This window comes from Oncorhynchus gorbuscha, linkage group LG05 (genome assembly GCF_021184085.1).
Source record: "Oncorhynchus gorbuscha isolate QuinsamMale2020 ecotype Even-year linkage group LG05, OgorEven_v1.0, whole genome shotgun sequence".
NCBI classification, from domain to species: domain Eukaryota; kingdom Metazoa; phylum Chordata; class Actinopteri; order Salmoniformes; family Salmonidae; genus Oncorhynchus; species Oncorhynchus gorbuscha.
In genome coordinates, this window is record NC_060177.1 from 3,331,414 (window position 1) to 3,353,711 (window position 22,298).

The 22,298-nt window shown below is 50.9% G+C and overlaps 1 protein-coding gene across 1 annotated transcript; it reads left to right on the plus strand.

Annotated features, from left to right (window-relative positions):
* Positions 1 to 545: 545 nt before the first annotated feature.
* LOC124035371 (sodium/hydrogen exchanger 5-like) lies at positions 546 to 20,999 on the plus strand (the record flags this gene model as incomplete). Its single annotated transcript, XM_046348831.1, has 9 exons — positions 546 to 641; positions 6,100 to 6,170; positions 6,619 to 6,745; positions 12,262 to 12,353; positions 13,118 to 13,244; positions 14,727 to 14,882; positions 18,115 to 18,187; positions 19,982 to 20,113; positions 20,240 to 20,999. Coding segments are annotated over 9 exons (1,464 nt in total), but the record flags the coding sequence as incomplete, so codon positions are not given.
* Between the last annotated feature and the right edge of the window lie 1,299 nt (positions 21,000 to 22,298).

A 22,298-nucleotide genomic window follows, 5' to 3' on the forward strand; every position in this document is an offset into this window, starting at 1 on the left:
CTATTTCATCCCCCTCTCTCTCTCTCCCTCATTCACCCCCTCTTTCACCCCACCCTCTCTCTCTCTCTCTCTCTCTTTCAACCCCCTATTTCATCCCCCCTCTCTCTCTCTCCCTCATTCACCCCCTCTTTCACCCCACCCTCTCTCTCTCTCCCTCATTCACCCCCTCTTTCACCCCACCCTCTCTCTCTCTCCCTCATTCACCCCCTCTTTCACCCCACCCTCTCTCTCTCTCTCTCCCTCTTTCAACCCCCTATTTCATCCCCCCCCCCTCTCTCTCTCTCTCCCTCATTCACCCCCTTCATCCTCCCCTCCCCTCAATCTCTCTGTGTCTCTCTGTGTTTCTCTCTCTCTCTCTCTCTCTCTCTCTCTCTCTCTCTCTCTCTCTCTCTCTCTCTCTCCCTCTTTCTCTCTATTTCTCTCTATTTCTCTCTCTCTCTCTCTCTCTCTCTCTCTCTCTCTCTCTCTCTCTCTCTCTCTCTCTCTCTCTCTCTCTCTCTCTCTCTCTCTGTCTCTGTCTCTTTCTCTCTGTCTCGCTCTCTCTATTCCAGGGTCTGACCATCAAGCCTCTAGTGAACTGGCTCAAAGTACCTCGTGCCACCAACCGCAAGCCCACCATCAACGAGGAGATACACGAGCGTGTGAGCGATTCAGTTTCATTTCATCATATGAATGTAGTTGAAATCAACTTAAATTTAGTTCATTTCAGTTGGAACTATGTTTCTGTCTTCGTCACTGTGACAGATATGAGCCGACTCTCTTCTATAACACTGTAACAGATATGAGCCGACTCTCTTCTATAACACTGTAACAGATATGAGCCGACTCTCTTCTATAACACTGTAACAGATATGGGCCGACTCTCTTCTATAACAGATATGAGCCGACTCTCTTCTATAACACTGTAACAGATATGAGCCGACTCTCTTCTATAACACTGTAACAGATATGAGCCGACTCTCTTCTATAACACTGTAACAGATATAAGCCGACTCTCTTCTATAACAGATATGAGCCGACTCTCTTCTATAACACTGTAACAGATATAAGCCGACTCTCTTCTGTAACAGATATGGGCCGACTCTCTTCTATAACAGATATGGGCCGACTCTCTCCTGTAACACTGTGACAGATATGAGCCGACTCTCTTCTATAACAGATATGAGCCGACTCTCTTCTATAACAGATATGGGCCGACTCTCTTCTATAACAGATATGGGCCGACTCTCTTCTATAACAGATATGGGCCGACTCTCTTCTGTAACAGATATGAGCCGACTCTCTTCTATAACAGATATGAGCCGACTCTCTTCTATAACAGATATGAGCCGACTATCTTCTATAACAGATATGGGCCGACTCTCTTCTGTAACAGATATGAGCCGACTCTCTTCTATAACACTGTAACAGATATGAGCCGACTCTCTTCTGTAACACTGTAACAGATATGAGCCGACTCTCTTCTGTAACACTGTAACAGATATGAGCCGACTCTCTTCTGTAACAGATATGAGCCGACTCTCTTCTATAACACTGTAACAGATATGAGCCGACTCTCTTCTGTAACAGATATGAGCCGACTCTCTTCTATAACACTGTAACAGATATGGGCCGACTCTCTTCTATAACAGATATGAGCCGACTCTCTTCTATAACACTGTGACAGATATGAGCCGACTCTCTTCTATAACAGATATGGGCCGACTCTCTTCTAAAACACTGTAACAGATATGAGCCGACTCTCTTCTATAACAGATATGGGCCGACTCTCTTCTAAAACACTGTAACAGATATGGGCCGACTCTCTTCTATAACACTGTGACAGATATGAGCCGACTCTCTTCTATAACAGATATGGGCCGACTCTCTTCTATAACAGATATGAGCCGACTCTCTTCTATAACACTGTGACAGATATGAGCCGACTCTCTTCTATAACAGATATGGGCCGACTCTCTTCTAAAACACTGTAACAGATATGGGCCGACTCTCTTCTGTAACAGATATGGGCCGACTCTCTTCTATAACAGATATGAGCCGACTCTCTTCTATAACAGATACACTCTCTTCTGTAACAGATATGGGCCGACTCTCTTCTATAACAGATAACTTCTATAACAGATATGGGCCGACTCTCTTCTATAACAGATATGGGCCGACTCTCTTCTATAACAGATATGGGCTGACTCTCTTCTATAACAGATATGAGCCGACTCTCTTCTATAACACTGTAACAGATATGGGCCAACTCTCTTCTATAACAGATATGAGCCGACTCTCTTCTATAACAGATATGAGCCAACTCTCTTCTATAACAGATATGAGCCGACTCTCTTCTATAACAGATATGAGCCGACTCTCTTCTATAACAGATATGAGCCGACTCTCTTCTATAACAGATATGGGCCGACTCTCTTCTGTAACAGATATGAGCCGACTCTCTTCTATAACAGATATGAGCCGACTCTCTTCTTTAACAGATATGGGCCGACTCTCTTCTGTAACAGATATGGGCCGACTCTCTTCTGTAACAGATATGGGCCGACTCTCTTCTATAACAGATATGAGCCGACTCTCTTCTGTAACAGATATGAGCCGACTCTCTTCTATAACACTGTAACAGATATGAGCCGACTCTCTTCTGTAACACTGTAACAGATATGAGCCAACTCTCTTCTGTAACAGATATGAGCCGACTCTCTTCTATAACACTGTAACAGATATGAGCCGACTCTCTTCTATAACACTGTAACAGATATGAGCCGACTCTCTTCTGTAACAGATATGAGCCGACTCTCTTCTATAACACTGTAACAGATATGAGCCGACTCTCTTCTATAACAGATATGGGCCGACTCTCTTCTATAACAGATATGAGCCGACTCTCTTCTATAACAGATATGAGCAGACTCTCTTCTATAACAGATATGAGCCGACTCTCTTCTATAACAGATATGGGCCGACTCTCTTCTATAACAGATATGGGCCGACTCTCTTCTGTAACAGATATGAGCCGACTCTCTTCTATAACAGATATGAGCCGACTCTCTTCTATAACAGATATGAGCCGACTATCTTCTATAACAGATATGGGCCGACTCTCTTCTGTAACAGATATGGGCCGACTCTCTTCTGTAACAGATATGGGCCGACTCTCTTCTATAACAGATATGAGCCGACTCTCTTCTGTAACAGATATGAGCCGACTCTCTTCTATAACACTGTAACAGATATGAGCCGACTCTCTTCTGTAACACTGTAACAGATATGAGCCGACTCTCTTCTATAACAGATATGAGACTCTCTTCTATAACACTGTAACAGATATGAGCCGACTCTCTTCTATCTGTAACAGATATGAGCCGACTCTCTTCTGTAACAGATATGAGCCGACTCTCTTCTATAACACTGTAACAGATATGGGCCGACTCTCTTCTATAACAGATATGAGCCGACTCTCTTCTATAACACTGTGACAGATATGAGCCGACTCTCTTCTATAACAGATATGGGCCGACTCTCTTCTAAAACACTGTAACAGATATGAGCCGACTCTCTTCTATAACAGATATGGGCCGACTCTCTTCTAAAACACTGTAACAGATATGGGCCGACTCTCTTCTATAACACTGTGACAGATATGAGCCGACTCTCTTCTATAACAGATATGGGCCGACTCTCTTCTATAACAGATATGAGCCGACTCTCTTCTATAACACTGTGACAGATATGAGCCGACTCTCTTCTATAACAGATATGGGCCGACTCTCTTCTAAAACACTGTAACAGATATGGGCCGACTCTCTTCTGTAACAGATATGGGCCGACTCTCTTCTATAACAGATATGAGCCGACTCTCTTCTATAACAGATATGGGCCGACTCTCTTCTGTAACAGATATGGGCCGACTCTCTTCTATAACAGATATGGGCCGACTCTCTTCTATAACAGATATGGGCCGACTCTCTTCTATAACAGATATGGGCCGACTCTCTTCTATAACAGATATGGGCCGACTCTCTTCTATAACAGATATGAGTATGTGTACGTTCTCTCCCCAGGCCTTTGACCTTTGACCTGACTGTATACGGTCTCTCCCCAGGCCTTTGACCTTTGACCTGACTGTATACGGTCTCTCCCCAGGCCTTTGACCTGACTGTGTACGGTCTCTCCCCAGGCCTTTGACCTTTGACCTGACTGTATACGGTCTCTCCCCAGGCCTTTGACCTGACTGTGTACGGTCTCTCCCCAGGCCTTTGACCTGACTGTGTACGGTCTCTCCCCAGGCCTTTGACCTTTGACCTGACTGTGTACGGTCTCTCCCCAGGCCTTTGACCTGACTGTGTACGGTCTCTCCCCAGGCCTTTGACCTGACTGTGTACGGTCTCTCCCCAGGCCTTTGACCTGACTGTGTACGGTCTCTCCCCAGGCGTTTGACCTGACTGTGTACGGTCTCTCCCCAGGCGTTTGACCTGACTGTGTACGGTCTCTCCCCAGGCCTTTGACCTGCCTGTGTACGGTCTCTCCCCAGGCCTTTGACCTGACTGTGTACGGTCTCTCCCCAGGCCTTTGACCTGACTGTGTACGGTCTCTCCCCAGGCCTTTGACCTGACTGTGTACGGTCTCTCCCCAGGCGTTTGACCTGACTGTGTACGGTCTCTCCCCAGGCGTTTGACCTGACTGTGTACGGTCTCTCCCCAGGCCTTTGACCTGCCTGTGTACGGTCTCTCCCCAGGCCTTTGACCTGACTGTGTACGGTCTCTCCCCAGGCCTTTGACCTGACTGTGTACGGTCTCTCCCCAGGCCTTTGACCTGACTGTGTACGGTCTCTCCCCAGGCCTTTGACCTGACTGTGTACGGTCTCTCCCCAGGCCTTTGACCTGACTGTGTACGGTCTCTCCCCAGGCCTTTGACCTTTGACCTGACTGTGTACGGTCTCTCCCCAGGCCTTTGACCTTTGACCTGACTGTGTACGGTCTCTCCCCAGGCCTTTGACCTGACTGTGTACGGTCTCTCCCCAGGCCTTTGACCTTTGACCTGACTGTGTACGGTCTCTCCCCAGGCCTTTGACCTTTGACCTGACTGTGTACGGTCTCTCCCCAGGCCTTTGACCTGACTGTGTACGGTCTCTCCCCAGGCCTTTGACCTTTGACCTGACTGTATACGGTCTCTCCCCAGGCCTTTGACCTGACTGTGTACGGTCTCTCCCCAGGCCTTTGACCTTTGACCTGACTGTGTACGGTCTCTCCCCAGGCCTTTGACCAGACTGTATAATCTCTGTTAACCCAGACTGTGTACGGTCTCTCCCCAGGCCTTTGACCTTTGACCTGACTGTGTACGGTCTCTCCCCAGGCCTTTGACCAGACTGTATAAGCTCTGTTAACCCAGACTGTGTACGGTCTCTCCCCAGGCCTTTGACCTGACTGTATAAACTCTGTTAACCCAGACTGTGTACGGTCTCTCCCCAGGCCTTTGACCTTTGACCTGACTGTGTACGGTCTCTCCCCAGGCCTTTGACCTTTGAACTGACTGTGTACGGTCTCTCCCCAGGCCTTTGACCTTTGACCTGACTGTGTACGGTCTCTCCCCAGGCCTTTGACCTTTGACCTGACTGTGTACGGTCTCTCCCCAGGCCGTTGACCTGACTGTGTACGGTCTCTCCCCAGGCCTTTGACCTTTGACCTGACTGTATACGGTCTCTCCCCAGGCCTTTGACCTGACTGTGTACGGTCTCTCCCCAGGCCTTTGACCTTTGACCTGACTGTGTACGGTCTCTCCCCAGGCCTTTGACCTGACTGTGTACGGTCTCTCCCCAGGCCTTTGACCTGACTGTGTACGGTCTCTCCCCAGGCCTTTGACCTTTGACCTGACTGTGTACGGTCTCTCCCCAGGCCTTTGACCAGACTGTATAAGCTCTGTTAACCCAGACTGTGTACGGTCTCTCCCCAGGCCTTTGACCTGACTGTGTACGGTCTCTCCCCAGGCCTTTGACCTGACTGTGTACGGTCTCTCCCCAGGCCTTTGACCTTTGACCTGACTGTGTACGGTCTCTCCCCAGGCCTTTGACCTTTGACCTGACTGTGTACGGTCTCTCCCCAGGCCTTTGACCATTGTCTGACAGCCGTGGAGGACATCGCTGGACTCAACGGCTACCACCACTGGAGAGACAAGTCAGTAACCCTTAGCTCTGCAGACAATGTTATATATTCACTAATGATGACTAGAGACAAGTCAGTAACCCTTAGCTCTGCAGGCAATGTTATATATTCACTAATGATGACTAGAGACAAGTCAGTAACCCTTAGCTCTGCAGGCAATGTTATATATTCACTAATGATGACTAGAGACAAGTCAGTAACCCTTAGCTCTGCAGACCAATGTTATATATTCACTAATGATGACTAGAGACAAGTCAGTAGCCCTTAGCTCTGCAGGCAATGTTATATATTCACTAATGATGACTAGAGACAAGTCAGTAACCCTTAGTTCTGCAGGCAATGTTATATATTCACTAATGATGACTAAGTGGAAGTTTAGGAGTTTTCCTGGGACTGAAAACATACCGTGTAACATATACTGTCATTAATAACCTTTCCCTCTGTGGGCGTCTACATTCAGGTGGGAGCAGTTTGACAAGAACTACCTGAGCAAGCTGCTGCTGCGGAAGTCTGTGTACCGGAAGAGCGAGCTGTGGGAGGTCTATCAGAAAATCAATATTAGAGACGCTATCAGTGTTATAGACCAGGTATGAAGGAGGGAGGGAGGGAGGGAGGGAGGGAGGGGGAGGGAGGGAGGGAGGGGAGGGGGGAGGGGAGGGAGGGAGGGAGGGAGGGAGGGGAGGGAGGGAGGGGAGGGAGGGAGGGAGCTGTGGGAGGTCTATCAGAAAATCAATATTAGAGATGCTATCAGTGTTATAGACCAGGGATGAGGGAGGGAGGGAGGGAGGGAGGGAGGGAGGGAGGGAGGGAGGGAGGGAGGGAGGGAGGGAGGGAGGGAGGGAGGGAGGGAGGGAGCTGTGGGAGGTCTATCAGAAAATCAATATTAGAGATGCTATCAGTGTTATAGACCAGGGAGGGAGGGAGGGAGGGAGGGAGGGAGGGAGGGAGGGAGGGAGGGAGGGAGGGAGGGAGGGAGCTGTGGGAGGTCTATCAGAAAATCAATATTAGAGATGCTATCAGTGTTATAGACCAGGTATTGAAGGAGGGAGGGAGGGAGGGAGGGAGGGAGGGAGGGAGGGAGGGAGGGAGGGAGGGAGGGAGGGAGGGAGGAGGGAGGGAGGGAGGGAGCTAGCTGTGGGAGGTCTATCAGAAAATCAATATTAGAGATGCTATCAGTGTTATAGACCAGGTATGAAGGAGGGAGGGAGGGAGGGAGCTGTGGGAGGTCTATCAGAAAATCAGAAAATCAATATTAGAGATGCTATCAGTGTTATAGACCAGGTATGAAGGAGGGAGGGAGGGAGGGGAGGGAGGGAGGGAGTGGACCAGGGAGGGAGGGAGGGAGGGGGAGGGAGGGAGGGAGGGAGGGAGGGAGGGAGGGAGGGAGGGAGCTGTGGGAGGTCTATCAGAAAATCAATATTAGAGATGCTATCAGTGTTATAGACCAGGTATGAAGGAGGGAGGGAGGGGAGGGAGGGAAGGAGGGGAGGGAAGGAGGGAAGGAGGGAGGGGAGGGAGGGAGGGAAGGAGGGAGGGAGGGAAGGAGGGGGGAGGGAGGGAGGGAGGGAGGGAGGGAGGGAGGGAGGGAGGGAGGGAGGGAGGGGAGGAGGGAGGGAGGGAGGGAGGGAGGGAGGGAGGGAGGGAGGGAGGGAGCTGTGGGAGGGAGGGAGCTGTGGGAGGTCTATCAGAAAATCAATATTAGAGATGCTATCAGTGTTATAGACCAGGTATGAAGGAGGGAGGGAGGGAGGGAAGGAGGGAGGGAGCTGTGGGAGGGAGGGAGCTGTGGGAGGTCTATCAGAAAATCAATATTAGAGATGCTATCAGTGTTATAGACCAGGTATGAAGGAGGGAGGGAAGGAGGGGAGGGAGGGAGGAGGGAGGGAGGGAGGGAAGGAGGGAGGGAGGGAGGGAGGGAGGGAGGGAGGAAGCTGAGGGAGGGAGGGAGGGAGCTGTGGGAGGTCTATCAGAAAATCAATATTAGAGATGCTATCAGTGTTATAGACCAGGTATGAGGGAAGGAGGGGGGGAGGGAGGGAGGGAGGGAGGGAGGGAGGGAGGGGAGGGGAGGGAGGGAGGGAGGAAGCTGAGGGAGGGAGGGAGGGAGCTGTGGGAGGTCTATCAGAAAATCAATATTAGAGATGCTATCAGTGTTATAGACCAGGTATGAGGGAAGGAGGGGAGGGAGGGAGGGAGGGAGGGAGGGAGGGAGGGAAGGAAGGGAGGGAGGGAAGGGAAGGAGGGGAGGGAGGGAAGGAGGGAGGGAGGGAGGGAGGGAGGGAGGGAGGGGAGCTGTGGGAGGGAGGGAGGGAGGGACGGAGCTGTGGGAGGGAGGGTGGGATGGATGGATGGATGGATGGAGGGAGGGAGGGAGGGAGGGGAGGGAGGGAGCTGTGGGAGGGAGGGGAGGGGAATGGGTGGCTCAGACACAACTGTTGCTATGGTTTTGTCCGGTGCACAGTTGTGTTGTAAATGTCAACTACGACCACTAGATGGCACTGCTCCTCAACTCACGGCAGCATGGCAGTGATGCACCAACAATGAACACCTGAATGTGTAAAGTTTCCCCAAAGGGGAGAGAGAAGGAGAGAGAGAGAGAGAGAGAGAGAGAGAGAGAGAGAGAGAGAAGAGAGAGAAGAGAGAGAAGAGAGAGAGAGAGAGAGAGAGAGAGAGAGAGAGAGAGAGAGAGAGAGAGAGAGAGAGAGAGAGAGAGAGAGAGAGAGAGAGAGAGAGAGAGAGAGAGAGAGAGAGAGAGAGAAAATAGAGGGAGAAAATAGAGGGAGAAAATAGAGAAACAGAGAATAGAGGGAGAAAATAGAGAGAGAGAGAGACGGCGAGACAGAGAAAGAATATAGACAGAGAGAAAATAGAGAGAGAGACAGAGAGAATAATTCATCTCTTTGTCTCCTCGGCTGACACCACCTCATAATCTGAGACCTGAGAGTCGCCACATCAAACATCCCATCTCTACTGGTGACATCACAGTGAGTGATGGGTTCTGCATCCTAAATGCCTCCCTAAATACTGTAGTGCACTACTGTTGACTTGGGCCCATCAGGGGCTCTGTTTAGAAAGTGTCACGCTTCAGAGGGTACCGGTAGGGACACAGGCTTAGTGGTGAAGGTGCATGACATCAGACCGCGTGACTGTGTGGGAAATAGATACGAGAGGTTTAGGAAAATATTTTCAGGGGGGAATTCTTTGTTAATATCACCTCCATGGCGTGTATTGGGTAGGCCTATTGGGTAGGCCTATTGGGTAGGCCTATTGGGTAGGCCTATTGGGTAGGCCTATTGGGTAGATCTATTGGGTAGGCCTATTTGGTAGGCCTATTGGGTAGGCCTATTGGGTAGGCCTATTGGGTAGATCTATTGGGTAGATCTATTGGGTAGATCTATTGGGTAGATCTATTGGGTAGGCCTATTGGGTAGGCCTATTGGGTAGGCCTATTGGGTAGGCCTATTGGGTAGGCCTATTGGGTAGGCCTATTGGGTAGGCCTATTGGGTAGGCCTGTCCTATCAGCTTACATGGCTGGAATGTTTCATAGGCGTGTGGTAGGTAGGTAGTCTTATCCTGTAGGAGAGATGTCTCCAGTATCTTATCCTATAGGAGAGATGTCTCCAGTAGGTAGGTAGTCTTATCCTGTAGGAGAGATGTCTACAGTAGGTAGGTAGTCTTATCCTATAGGAGAGATGTCTCCAGTAGGTAGGTAGTCTTATCCTGTAGGAGAGATGTCTACAGTAGGTTGGTAGTCTTATCCTATAGGAGAGATGTCTCCAGTAGGTAGGTAGTCTTATCCTGTAGGAGAGATGTCTCCAGTAGGTAGGTAGTCTTATCCTGTAGGAGAGATGTCTACAGTAGGTTGGTAGTCTTATCCTATAGGAGAGATGTCTCCAGTAGGTAGGTAGTCTTATCCTGTAGGAGAGATGTCTACAGTAGGTTGGTAGTCTTATCCTATAGGAGAGATGTCTCCAGTAGGTAGGTAGTCTTATCCTGTAGGAGAGATGTCTCCAGTAGGTAGGTAGTCTTATCCTGTAGGAGAGATGTCTCCAGTAGGTAGGTAGTCTTATCCTGTAGGAGAGATGTCTCCAGTAGGTAGGTAGTCTTATCCTATAGGAGAGATGTCTCCAGTAGTTAGGTAGTCTTATCCTGTAGGAGAGATGTCTCCAGTAGGTAGGTAGTCTTATCCTGTAGGAGAGATGTCTACAGTAGGTTGGTAGTCTTATCCTATAGGAGAGATGTCTACAGTAGGTTGGTAGTCTTATCCTATAGGAGAGATGTCTCCAGTAGTTAGGTAGGTAGTCTTATCCTATAGGAGAGATGTCTCCAGTAGGTAGGTAGTCTTATCCTATAGGAGAGATGTCTACAGTAGGTTGGTAGTCTTATCCTATAGGAGAGATGTCTCCAGTAGGTTGGTAGTCTTATCCTATAGGAGAGATGTCTCCAGTAGGTAGGTAGTCTTATCCTATAGGAGAGATGTCTCCAGTAGGTTGGTAGTCTTATCCTATAGGAGAGATGTCTCCAGTAGGTAGGTAGTCTTATCCTATAGGAGAGATGTCTCCAGTAGGTAGGTAGTCTTATCCTATAGGAGAGATGTCTCCAGTAGGTAGGTAGTCTTATCCTATAGGAGAGATGTCTCCAGTAGGTTGGTAGTCTTATCCTATAGGAGAGATGTCTCCAGTATCTTATCCTATAGGAGAGATGTCTCCAGTAGGTAGGTAGTCTTATCCTATAGGAGAGATGTCTCCAGTAGGTAGGTAGTCTTATCCTATAGGAGAGATGTCTCCAGTAGGTAGGTAGTCTTATCCTGTAGGAGAGATGTCTATAGTATGAGGTGTTTAACTTCTCCCAGACTGTTTCCTAGGAGGTGTTTAACTCCACCCAGACTGTTTCCTAGGAGGTGTTTAACTCCACCCAGACTGTTTCCTAGGAGGTGTTTAACTCCACCCAGACTGTTTCCTAGGAGGTGTTTAACTAACTCCACCCAGACTGTCTCCTAGGAGGTGTTTAACTCCACCCAGACTGTCTCCTAGGAGGTGTTTAACTCCACCCAGACTGTTTCCTAGGAGGTGTTTAACTCCACCCAGACTGTCTCCTAGGAGGTGTTTAACTCCACCCAGACTGTCTCCTAGGAGGTGTTTAACTCCACCCAGACTGTCTCCTAGGAGGTGTTTAACTAACTCCACCCAGACTGTCTCCTAGGAGGTGTTTAACTCCACCCAGACTGTTTCCTAGGAGGTGTTTAACTAACTCCACCCAGACTGTCTCCTAGGAGGTGTTTAACTAACTCCACCCAGACTGTCTCCTAGGAGGTGTTTAACTCCACCCAGACTGTCTCCTAGGAGGTGTTTAACTCCACCCAGACTGTTTCCTAGGAGGTGTTTAACTCCACCCAGACTGTCTCCTAGGAGGTGTTTAACTCCACCCAGACTGTCTCCTAGGAGGTGTTTAACTCCACCCAGACTGTCTCCTAGGAGGTGTTTAACTCCACCCAGACTGTTTCCTAGGAGGTGTTTAACTCCACCCAGACTGTTTCCTAGGAGGTGTTTAACTAACTCCACCCAGACTGTCTCCTAGGAGGTGTTTAACTCCACCCAGACTGTCTCCTAGGAGGTGTTTAACTCCACCCAGACTGTTTCCTAGGAGGTGTTTAACTCCACCCAGACTGTTTCCTAGGAGGTGTTTAACTAACTCCACCCAGACTGTCTCCTAGGAGGTGTTTAACTCCACCCAGACTGTCTCCTAGGAGGTGTTTAACTCCACCCAGACTGTTTCCTAGGAGGTGTTTAACTCCACCCAGACTGTTTCCTAGGAGGTGTTTAACTAACTCCACCCAGACTGTCTCCTAGGAGGTGTTTAACTCCACCCAGACTGTCTCCTAGGAGGTGTTTAACTCCACCCAGACTGTCTCCTAGGAGGTGTTTAACTCCACCCAGACTGTTTCCTAGGAGGTTTTTAACTCCACCCAGACTGTTTTGTGACCCATTAACATTTTGACTATCCACTTTAGTCCAGACTCACCATTTTATAAAACCTTTTCAGAGGTGTTTTGAGTATGAGTTGACCCCTGATCTTTAACCTCTGTTTGTGTCTCCTGAACAGGGTGGCAACGTGCTGACCTCTGCCAGGCTCTCTCTGCCCTCCATGGCCTCCAGGGCATCTTTCCCAGAGGTCACCAACGTCACCAACTACCTGTGAGTTAAGTGTGTGTGTGTGTGTGTGTGTGTGTGTGTGTGTGTGTGTGTGTGTGTGTGTGTGTGTGTGTGTGTGTGTGTGTGTGTGTGTGTGTGTGTGTGTGTGTGTGTGTGTGTGTGTGTGTGTGTGTGTGTGTGTGTGTGTGTGTGTGTGTGTGTGTGTGTGTGTGTGTGTGTGTGTGTTTAGTAATAGCACTGGGTGTGACCGTGTTCAATGTCATCTCTGGGTCTCTGGGTCTCTGGGTGTGACCGTGCTTTTCCAAACAATACCCAGTCTTTATGAGCTCCCCTGTGGGGTCCCACCCCAACCACTGCTAACAGTCTTTATGATCTCCCCTGTGGGGTCCCACCCCAACCACTGCTAACAGTCTTTATGAGCTCCCCTGTGGGGTCCCACCCCAACCACTGCTAACAGTCTTTATGAGCTCCCCTGTGGGGTCCCACCCCAACCACTGCTAACAGTCTTTATGAGCTCCCCTGTGGGGTCCCACCCCAACCACTGCTAACAGTCTTTATGAGCTCCCCTGTGGGGTCCCACCCCAACCACTGCTAACAGTCTTTATGAGCTCCCCTGTGGGGTCCCACCCCAACCACTGCTAACAGTCTTTATGAGCTCCCCTGTGGGGTCCCACCCCAACCACTGCTAACAGTCTTTATGAGCTCCCCTGTGGGGTCCCACCCCAACCACTGCTAACAGTCTTTATGAGCTCCCCTGTGGGGTCCCACACCAACCACTGCTAACAGTCTTTACTCCGACCCTACAGGAGAGAGAACGGTAGTGGGGTCTGTCTGGACCTCCAGGTGATTGACAACGTGCCGGGAGCCAAGGTGGAGGAGGAGTCAGAAACGCATCACTTCCTGGCTGGGAACCTGTACAAGCCCAGGAGACGGGTAAGGCCCTGTCAGCACTGTCACACACACAGACAGATCTCCTCTCCTCCCTGTCCTCTCCTCCCTGTCCTCTCCTCCCTGTCCTCTCCTCCCTGTCCTTTTATCTCCTCTCCTCCCTGTCCTCTCCTCCCTGTCCACTTATCTCCTTTCCTCCCTGTCCACTTATCTCCTTTCCTCCCTGTCCACTTATCTCCTTTCCTCCCTGTCCACTTATCTACTCTCCTCCCTGTCCTCTTATCTCCTCTCCTCCCTGTCCTCTTATCTCCTCTCCTCCCTGTCCTCTTATCTCCTCTCCTCCCTGTCCTCTTATCTCCTCTCCTCCCTGTCCTCTTATCTCCTCTCCTCCCTGTCCTCTTATCTCCTCTCCTCCCTGTCCTCTTATCTCCTCTCCTCCCTGTCCTCTTATCTCCTCTCCTCCCTGTCCTCTTATCTCCTCTCCTCCCTGTCCTCTTATCTCCTCTCCTCCCTGTCCTCTTATCTCCTCTCCTCCCTGTCCTCTTATCTCCTCTCCTCCCTGTCCTCTTATCGCCTCTCCTCCCTGTCCTCTCCTCCCTCTCCTCTTATCTCCTCTCCTCCCTCTTCTCTCCTCTCTGGGACCAATCATATAACTCCCCCCCATAGTACCAGTCGGGGATCACTAGCATCAGGACAGAGAGATCTGCATTGAATAACTACAATATGACTTGCTCTCCCCTCCCCCCTCTCTCTCTCTCCCCTCCTCTCTCTCTCCCCTCCTCTCTCTCTCCCCTCCTCTCTCTCTCTCTCTCTCTCTCTCTCTCTCTCTCTCTCTACCCCTCTCTCTCTACCCCCTCTCTCTCTCTCTCTCTCTCTGCCCTCCTCTCTCTCTCTCTACCCCTCTCTCTCTCCCCTCCTCTCTCTTTCTCTCTCCCCTCCTCTCTCTCTTTCTCTCTCTCTACCCCCTCTCTCTCTCTCTACCCCTCTCTCTCTCTCCCCTCCCTCTCTCTCTCTCTCTCTCTACCCCTCTCTCTCTCTCTCTCTACCCCTCTCTCTCTCTCTCCCCTCCTCTCTCTCTCTCTCTCTCTCTACCCCCTCTCTCTCTCTCTCTCTACCCCCTCTCTCTCTCTCTCTCTCTCTACCACTCTCTCTCTCTCTCTCTCTCTCTCTCTCTCTCTCTCTCTCTCTCTCTCTCTCTCTCTCTCTCTCTCTCTCTCTCTCTCTCTCTCTCTCTACCCCTCTCTCTCTCTCCCCCTCCTCTCTCTCTCTCTCCCCTCCTCTCTCTCTCTCTCCCCCTCTCTCTCTCTCTCTCTCTCTCTCTCTCTCCCTCTCCTCTCTCTCTCTCTCTCTCTCTCTCTCTCTCTCTCTCTCTCTCTCTCTCTCTCTCTCTCTCTCTCTCTCTCTCTCTCTCTCTCTCTCTCTCTCTCTCTCTCTCTCTCTCTCTCTCTCTCTCTCTCTCTCCCTCTCTCCCTCTCTCCCTCTCTCCTCCTCTCTCTCCCTCTCTCATCCTCTCTCCCCCCTCCATAGTACCAGTCCCACTACAGCAGACACTTCATGACAGTGGGGGACCACGAGCGTCAGGACAGAGAGATCTTCCAGAGAAATATGAAGAGTCGCATGGAGACGTTCAAGACCACCCGACACAAACGCCACAGCCACAAGAAGGACCGCAGCCAGAAAAAGGCAGGGACCCCTAAAAGAAATGATTGGATGTTATTATCTCTGTGTAACTTCAGCAGGGAGCCAGGATAGGGGGAGACTTTAGCATCTCTAAAATAAATGATTGGATGTTATTATCTCTGAGTAACTTCAGCAGGGAACCAGGATAGGGGGAGCCTTTAGCATCTCTAAAATAAATGATTGGATGTTATTATCTCTGTGTAACTTCAGCAGGGAGCCAGGATAGGGGGAGCCTTTAGCATCTCTAAAAGAAATGATTGGATGTTATTATCTCTGTGTAACTTCAGCAGGGAGCCAGGATAGGGGGAGCCTTTAGCATCTCTAAAATAAATGATTGGATGTTATTATCTCTGTGTAACTTCAGCAGGGAGCCAGGATAGGGGGAGACTTTAGCATCTCTAAAAGAAATGATTGGATGTTATTATCTCTGTGTATCTTCAACAGGGAGCTAGGATAGGGGGAGACTTTAGCATCTCTAAAATAAATGATTGGATGTTATTATCTCTGTGTAACTTCAGCAGGGAGCCAGGATAGGGGGAGCCTTTAGCATCTCTAAAAGAAATGATTGGATGTTATTATCTCTGTGTATCTTCAACAGGGAGCTAGGATAGGGGGAGACTTTAGCATCTCTAAAATAAATGATTGGATGTTATTATCTCTGTGTAACTTCAGCAGGGAGCCAGGATAGGGGGAGACTTCAGCATCTTTTTTTAATTTTTAAATTTAACCTTTATTTAACTAGGCAAGTCAGTTAAGAACAAATTCTTATTTTCAATGACGGCCTACCGGGGATCAGTGGGTTAACTGCCTTGTTCAGGGGCAGAATGACAGATTTTTTACCTTGTCAGCTCGGGGATTCAATCCAGCAACCTTTTGGTTACTAGTCCAACACTCTAACCACTAGTCTACCTGCCGCCCCTCCACTCTAACCACTAGTCTACCTGCCGCCCCTCCACTCTAACCACTAGTCTACCTGCCGCCCCTCCACTCTAACCACTAGTCTACCTGCCGCCCCTCCACTCTAACCACTAGTCTACCTGCCGTCCCTCCACTCTAACCACTAGTCTACCTGCCACCCCTCCACTCTAACCACTAGTCTACCTGCCGTCCCTCCACTCTAACCACTAGTCTACCTGCCGTCCCTCCACTCTAACCACTAGTCTACCTGCCGCCCCTCCACTCTAACCACTAGTCTACCTGCCGCCCCTCCACTCTAACCACTAGACTACCTGCCGCCCCTCCACTCTAACCACTAGTCTACCTGCCGCCCCACCACTCTAACCACTAGGCTACCTGCCGCCCCTCCACTCTAACCACTAGTCTACCTGCCGCCCCTCCACTCTAACCACTAGTCTACCCTGCCACCCCTCCACTCTAACCACTAGACTACCTGCCGCCCCTCCACCCTAACCACTAGTCTACCTGCCGCCCCTCCACTCTAACCACTAGTCTACCTGCCGTCCCTCCACTCTAACCACTAGTCTACCTGCCGCCCCTCCACTCTAACCACTAGTCTACCTGCCGCCCCTCCACTCTAACCACTAGTCTACCTGCCGCCCCTCCACTCTAACCACTAGTCTACCTGCCGCCCCTCCACTCTAACCACTAGTCTACCTGCCGCCCCTCCACTCTAACCACTAGTCTACCTGCCGTCCCTCCACTCTAACCACTAGTCTCCCTGCCACCCCTCCACTCTAACCACTAGTCTACCTGCCGTCCCTCCACTCTAACCACTAGTCTCCCTGCCACCCCTCCACTCTAACCACTAGTCTACCTGCCGTCCCTCCACTCTAACCACTAGTCTCCCTGCCACCCCTCCACTCTAACCACTAGGCTACCTGCCGTCCCTCCACTCTAACCACTAGTCTACCTGCCGCCCCTCCACTCTAACCACTAGTCTACCTGCCGTCCCTCCACTCTAACCACTAGTCTCCCTGCCACCCCTCCACTCTAACCACTAGGCTACCTGCCGTCCCTCCACTCTAACCACTAGGCTACCTGCCGCCCCTCCACTCTAACCACTAGTCTACCTGCTTTCAACAGTATAGCCAGTCCTTCAACGGTATATCCAGGGCCTTCAACAGTATAGCCAGGGTCTTGGACCGTTCTCTGTTGCGGATGGGAGAAATAGGAAGTAATCAGAAGTGGGAGGAGCTATAGGAGGATTGCCTTATGGTATTGGCTGGAATGGAATCAAACACATGGAAACAATATGTTTGACTTCGTTTCCATTGATTCCGTTCCAGCCATTACAATGAGCCTGTCCTATAGCTCCTCCCACCAGCCTCCTCTGGAATTAATAATATGGTGTTGGTTTCCTGCGGGTCCTGTCTGGTTTCCTGTGGGTCCTGCCGGGTTTCCTGTGGGTCCTGTCTGGTTTCCTGTGGGTCCTGTCTGGTTTCCTGTGGGTCCTGTCTGGTTTCCTGTGGGTCCTGTCTGGTTTCCTGTGGGTCCTGCCGGGTTTCCTGTGGGTCCTGTCTGGTTTCCTGTGGGTCCTGTCTGGTTTCCTGTGGGTCCTGTCTGGTTTCCTGTGGGTCCTGCCGGGTTTCCTGTGGGTCCTGTCTGGTTTCCTGTGGGTCCTGTCTGGTTTCCTGTGGGTCCTGCCGGGTTTCCTGTGGGTCCTGTCTGGTTTCCTGTGGGTCCTGTCTGGTTTCCTGTGGGTCCTGTCTGGTTTCCTGTGGGTCCTGTCTGGTTTCCTGTGGGTCCTGCCGGGTTTCCTGTGGGTCCTGTCTGGTTTCCTGTGGGTCCTGTCTGGTTTCCTGTGGGTCCTGTCTGGTTTCCTGTGGGTCCTGCCTGGTTTCCTGTGGGTCCTGCCTGGTTTCCTGGTCGTCCTGCCTGGTTTCCTGGTCGTCCTGCCTGGTTTCCTATGGGTCCTGCCTGGTTTCCTGTGGGTCCTGTCTGGTTTCCTGTGGGTCCTGCCTGGTTTCCTGTGGGTCCTGCCTGGTTTCCTGTGGGTCCTGCCTGGTTTCCTGTGGGTCCTGCCTGGTTTCCTGTGGGTCCTGTCTGGTTTCCTTTGGGTCCTGTCTGGTTTCCTGTGGGTCCTGCCTGGTTTCCTGTGGGTCCTGCCTGGTTTCCTGCGGGTCCTGCCTGGTTTCCTGCGGGTCCTGCCTGGTTTCCTGCGGGTCCTGCCTGGTTTCCTGCGGGTCCTGCCTGGTTTCCTGCGGGTCCTGCCTGGTTTCCTGCGGGTCCTGCCTGTAATAGACATTCTAACGGGTGTTTCCTCTCCCTCCTACAGCGGAGAGGATCAGATGTTAAAGAACAGGACCTCAACGACAAACCTCGACGGAACGTCAGCTGGCAGGACAAAGGTGAGTCACTCCCTTAAACACACTGGAAATGGAGTCAGGCCTCAGTGATTTCAATAGCATTCCTTCATAACCTGTGTGCCCAGTTCTCACTCGCTCAAACTATTTCTGTGGGTTCTGGAATCCAGGGCAACGTTCCAATATCCACACTAGTACATTATCTAGGATGCTCAGGCATGACATTGGTTCACGCTAGGTAGTATGTAAGTGTGGACACTGGGACAGAGCATAGGAGTTGGTTGTAAAAAATAAAAGATAGTTGCTATCATTGATCATGATTGATATTGTTCATGTGTTTACGATGCCCCCTCAGATCCTGTGGTGGTACATTGTGGGTACTGTAGTGTTCATGTGTCTGTGATGCCCCCTCAGATCCTGTGGTGCTGCATTGTGGGTACTGTAGTGTTCATGTGTCTGTGATGCCCCCTCAGATCCTGTGGTGGTGCATTGTGGGTACTGTAGTGTTCATGTGTCTGTGAAGCCCCCTCAGATCCTGTGGTGCTGCATTGTGGGTACTGTAGTGTTCATGTGTCTGTGATGCCCCCTCAGATCCTGTGGTGGTGCATTGTGGGTACTGTAGTGTTCATGTGTCTGTGATGCCCCCTCAGATCCTGTGGTGGTGCATTGTGGGTACTGTAGTGTTCATGTGTCTGTGATGCCCCCTCAGATCCTGTAGTGGTGCATTGTGGGTACTGTAGTGTTCATGTGTCTGTGATGCCCCCTCAGATCCTGTGGTGGTGCATTGTGGGTACTGTAGTGTTCATGTGTCTGTGATGCCCCCTCAGATCCTGTGGTGGTGCATTGTGGGTACTGTAGTGTTCATGTGTCTGTGATGCCCCCTCAGATCCTGTAGTGGTGCATTGTGGCTACTGTAGTGTTCATGTGTCTGTGATGCCCCCTCAGATCCTGTGGTGGTGCATGGTGGGTACTGTAGTGTTCATGTGTATGTGATTCCCCCTCAGATCCTGTGGTGGTGCATTGTGGGTACTGTAGTGTTCATGTGTCTGTGAAGCCCCCTCAGATCCTGTGGTGGTGCATTGTGGGTACTGTAGTGTTCATGTGTCTGTGAAGCCCCCTCAGAACCTGTGGTGGTGCATTGTGGGTACTGTATTGTTCATGTGTCTGTGATGCCCCCTCAGATCCTGTAGTGGTGCATTGTGGGTACTGTAGTGTTCATGTGTCTGTGATGCCCCCTCAGATCCTGTAGTGGTGCATTGTGGGTACTGTAGTGTTCATGTGTCTGTGATGCCCCCTCAGATCCTGTAGTGGTGCATTGTGGGTACTGTAGTGTTCATGTGTCTGTGATGCCCCCTCAGATCCTGTAGTGGTGCATTGTGGGTACTGTAGTGTTCATGTGTCTGTGATGCCCCCTCAGATCCTGTGGTGGTGCATTGTGGGTACTGTAGTGTTCATGTGTCTGTGATGTCTGTGATGCCCCCTCAGATCCTGTGGTGGTGCATTGTGGGTACTGTAGTGTTCATGTGTCTGTGAAGCCCCCTCAGATCCTGTAGTGGTGCATTGTGGGTACTGTAGTGTTCATGTGTCTGTGATGCCCCCTCAGATCCTGTAGTGGTGCATTGTGGGTACTGTAGTGTTCATGTGTCTGTGATGCCCCCTCAGATCCTGTAGTGGTGCATTGTGGGTACTGTAGTGTTCATGTGTCTGTGATGCCCCCTCAGATCCTGTAGTGGTGCATTGTGGGTACTGTAGTGTTCATGTGTCTGTGATGCCCCCTCAGATCCTGTGGTGGTGCATTGTGGGTACTGTAGTGTTCATGTGTCTGTGATGCCCCCTCAGATCCTGTAGTGGTGCCAGTGGAGTCTGAGGATGAGAAGGGGGAACACTTGGAGCCCGAGAAGGAGGAGGACGTTGGCATCACCTTTGTGGCTCGAAAGGTTCCAGACACGCCCAAAGAACGACCCAAATCTGGTAAGGACACATTGACACAGGAGAGACTAGAAAACTGAGAAAATGGCTTGGTGTCCCTGTCTAAATACTGTACTAATACAGAATCCTGACTGTATTCTCCTCTGTCTGACCTGTGTCCTGTCTCAGTCCCGGCTGGTCTGGAGGTGTGTCAGAGCCCCTCCGTGGCCCCGCCCTCCCCCACCTGCAGTGAGAGGAACCTGCCCTGGAAGGGCGGCATCGGAACCCTGCCGGTGTGTGTTTCCATGGAGGCGACTAAAATCATCCCCATAGACCTGCAGCAGGCGTGGAACCAGAGCATCTCCTCCTTAGAGAGCCTGTCCTCTCCGCCGGGCCCCGTAGAGCCCTTACACCCCCGCGTCAGCGCCCTCTCCAGGCTGGGAGGGCAGCGTCCTGTCTCATACTCTGGTAGTGGAGTTAGTGGCTCTGGTTTTGGATCCAGAGGGGCTGGGTCAATAGTGGCTCAGGGCATCGCTCGGTTTGAGTTCCCTCCAGGAGGAGAGGAGAAGGAGGAGGAAGAGGGAGCCTTGTCTGATCAGGAGCAGGAGCTGCAGCCCCTCATGTCATCCTCTGTGAGGCCCCCTGGCCCCCGCCCCCTCCCCCTGGCCCAGGGTCTAGGGCGGAGGAGGAACCCCTGTGTGTACCTCAGGAGCCTGGTCACAGCGCCCCCTCCTGGCAGTGAGCCGCTGGCGCGCAGCAGAGGGCCCACTCAGCTTTAATAGCTCCAACCACATCTCTGGCGTTGCCCCGGCGACGCAGATCTAGGATCAGCTTACTCAACCAAGTCCCTAACCAATACCTACGAGGGAGAACAACACAAGACTGATTTCAAATCAGCTTTTATGGGCAATCACGTCCCTCACTGCCTCACACACTCAACAACAGAACAGACACCACACACACACACAGACACACACACACACACACACACACACACACACACACACACACACACACACACACACACACACACACACACACACACACACACACACACACACACACACACACACACACACACACAGGATGTTGGACTAATACAGCGATGATGATATTGAGGAAGTATAATGAGCATCCCATAATGAGCACCCTATTCCCTATATAGTGCACTACTTTTGACCAGGGCCCCAATAGGGAATAGGGTGCTATTTGGGACGAAGGCTGAGAGTTTTGATGTGGCAGCTGGTACAGTCACATATAGACAGACACAGTGCATTGTGGTCCAGGGTTGGGGCCGCCCGTCCATGTGGTAAAACAATACCAGTTTCCAGAGAGAGTGTTGTTGATTGATGACCAGATCCTGGTCCCTGATTGGTTCTACCCTCCCCAGCTCCCTGCAGGGGTCGAGGTTCTGCCCTGTCTGTTTCATACACTTGAATATAAGGCACTGTCAAGATGTAAAAGCCGATTTGGGAAATATATCTGTCTACAGCCGGATGGCCACATTACCCATCTAACATCAAACACTCCATTCAACCCCCAGTCCTCTCCTCCTCTCCTCTCCTCTCCTCTCCTCTCCTCTCCTCTCCTCTCCTCTCTCCTCTCCTCTCCTCTCCTCTCCTCTCCTCTCCTCTCCTCTCCTCTCCTCTCCTCTCCTCTCCTCTCCTCTCCTCTCCTCTCCTCTCCTCTCCTCTCCTCTCCTCTCCTCTCCTCTCCTCTCCTCTCCTCTCCTCCTCCCCGACCCACAAGAAAAGAGAGAGAGAAAACATTTGTCCTTCCTAACAGCTTCACTTATATAATATAATATATATATATACTTCTTTTTCCAGGCTGTATCACAGCGGTCTAAGGTACTACATACCCTGGTTCCATTCCAGGCTGTATCACAGCGGTCTAAGGTACTACATACCCTGGTTCCATTCCAGGCTGTATCACAGCGGTCTAAGGTACTACATACCCTGGTTCCATTCCAGGCTGTATCACAGCGGTCTAAGGTACTACATACCCTGGTTCCATTCCAGGCTGTATCACAGCGGTCTAAGGTACTACATACCCTGGTTCCATTCCAGGCTGTATCAGAGCGGTCTATGACACTGCATCTCAGTGCTAGAGGTGTCACTACAGACCTTGGTTCCAATCCAGGCTGTATCACAGTGGCCTAAGGCACTGCATCTCAGTGCTAGAGGTATCACTACAGACCCTGGTTAGATTCCAGGCTGTATCACAGCGGTCTAAGGTACTACATACC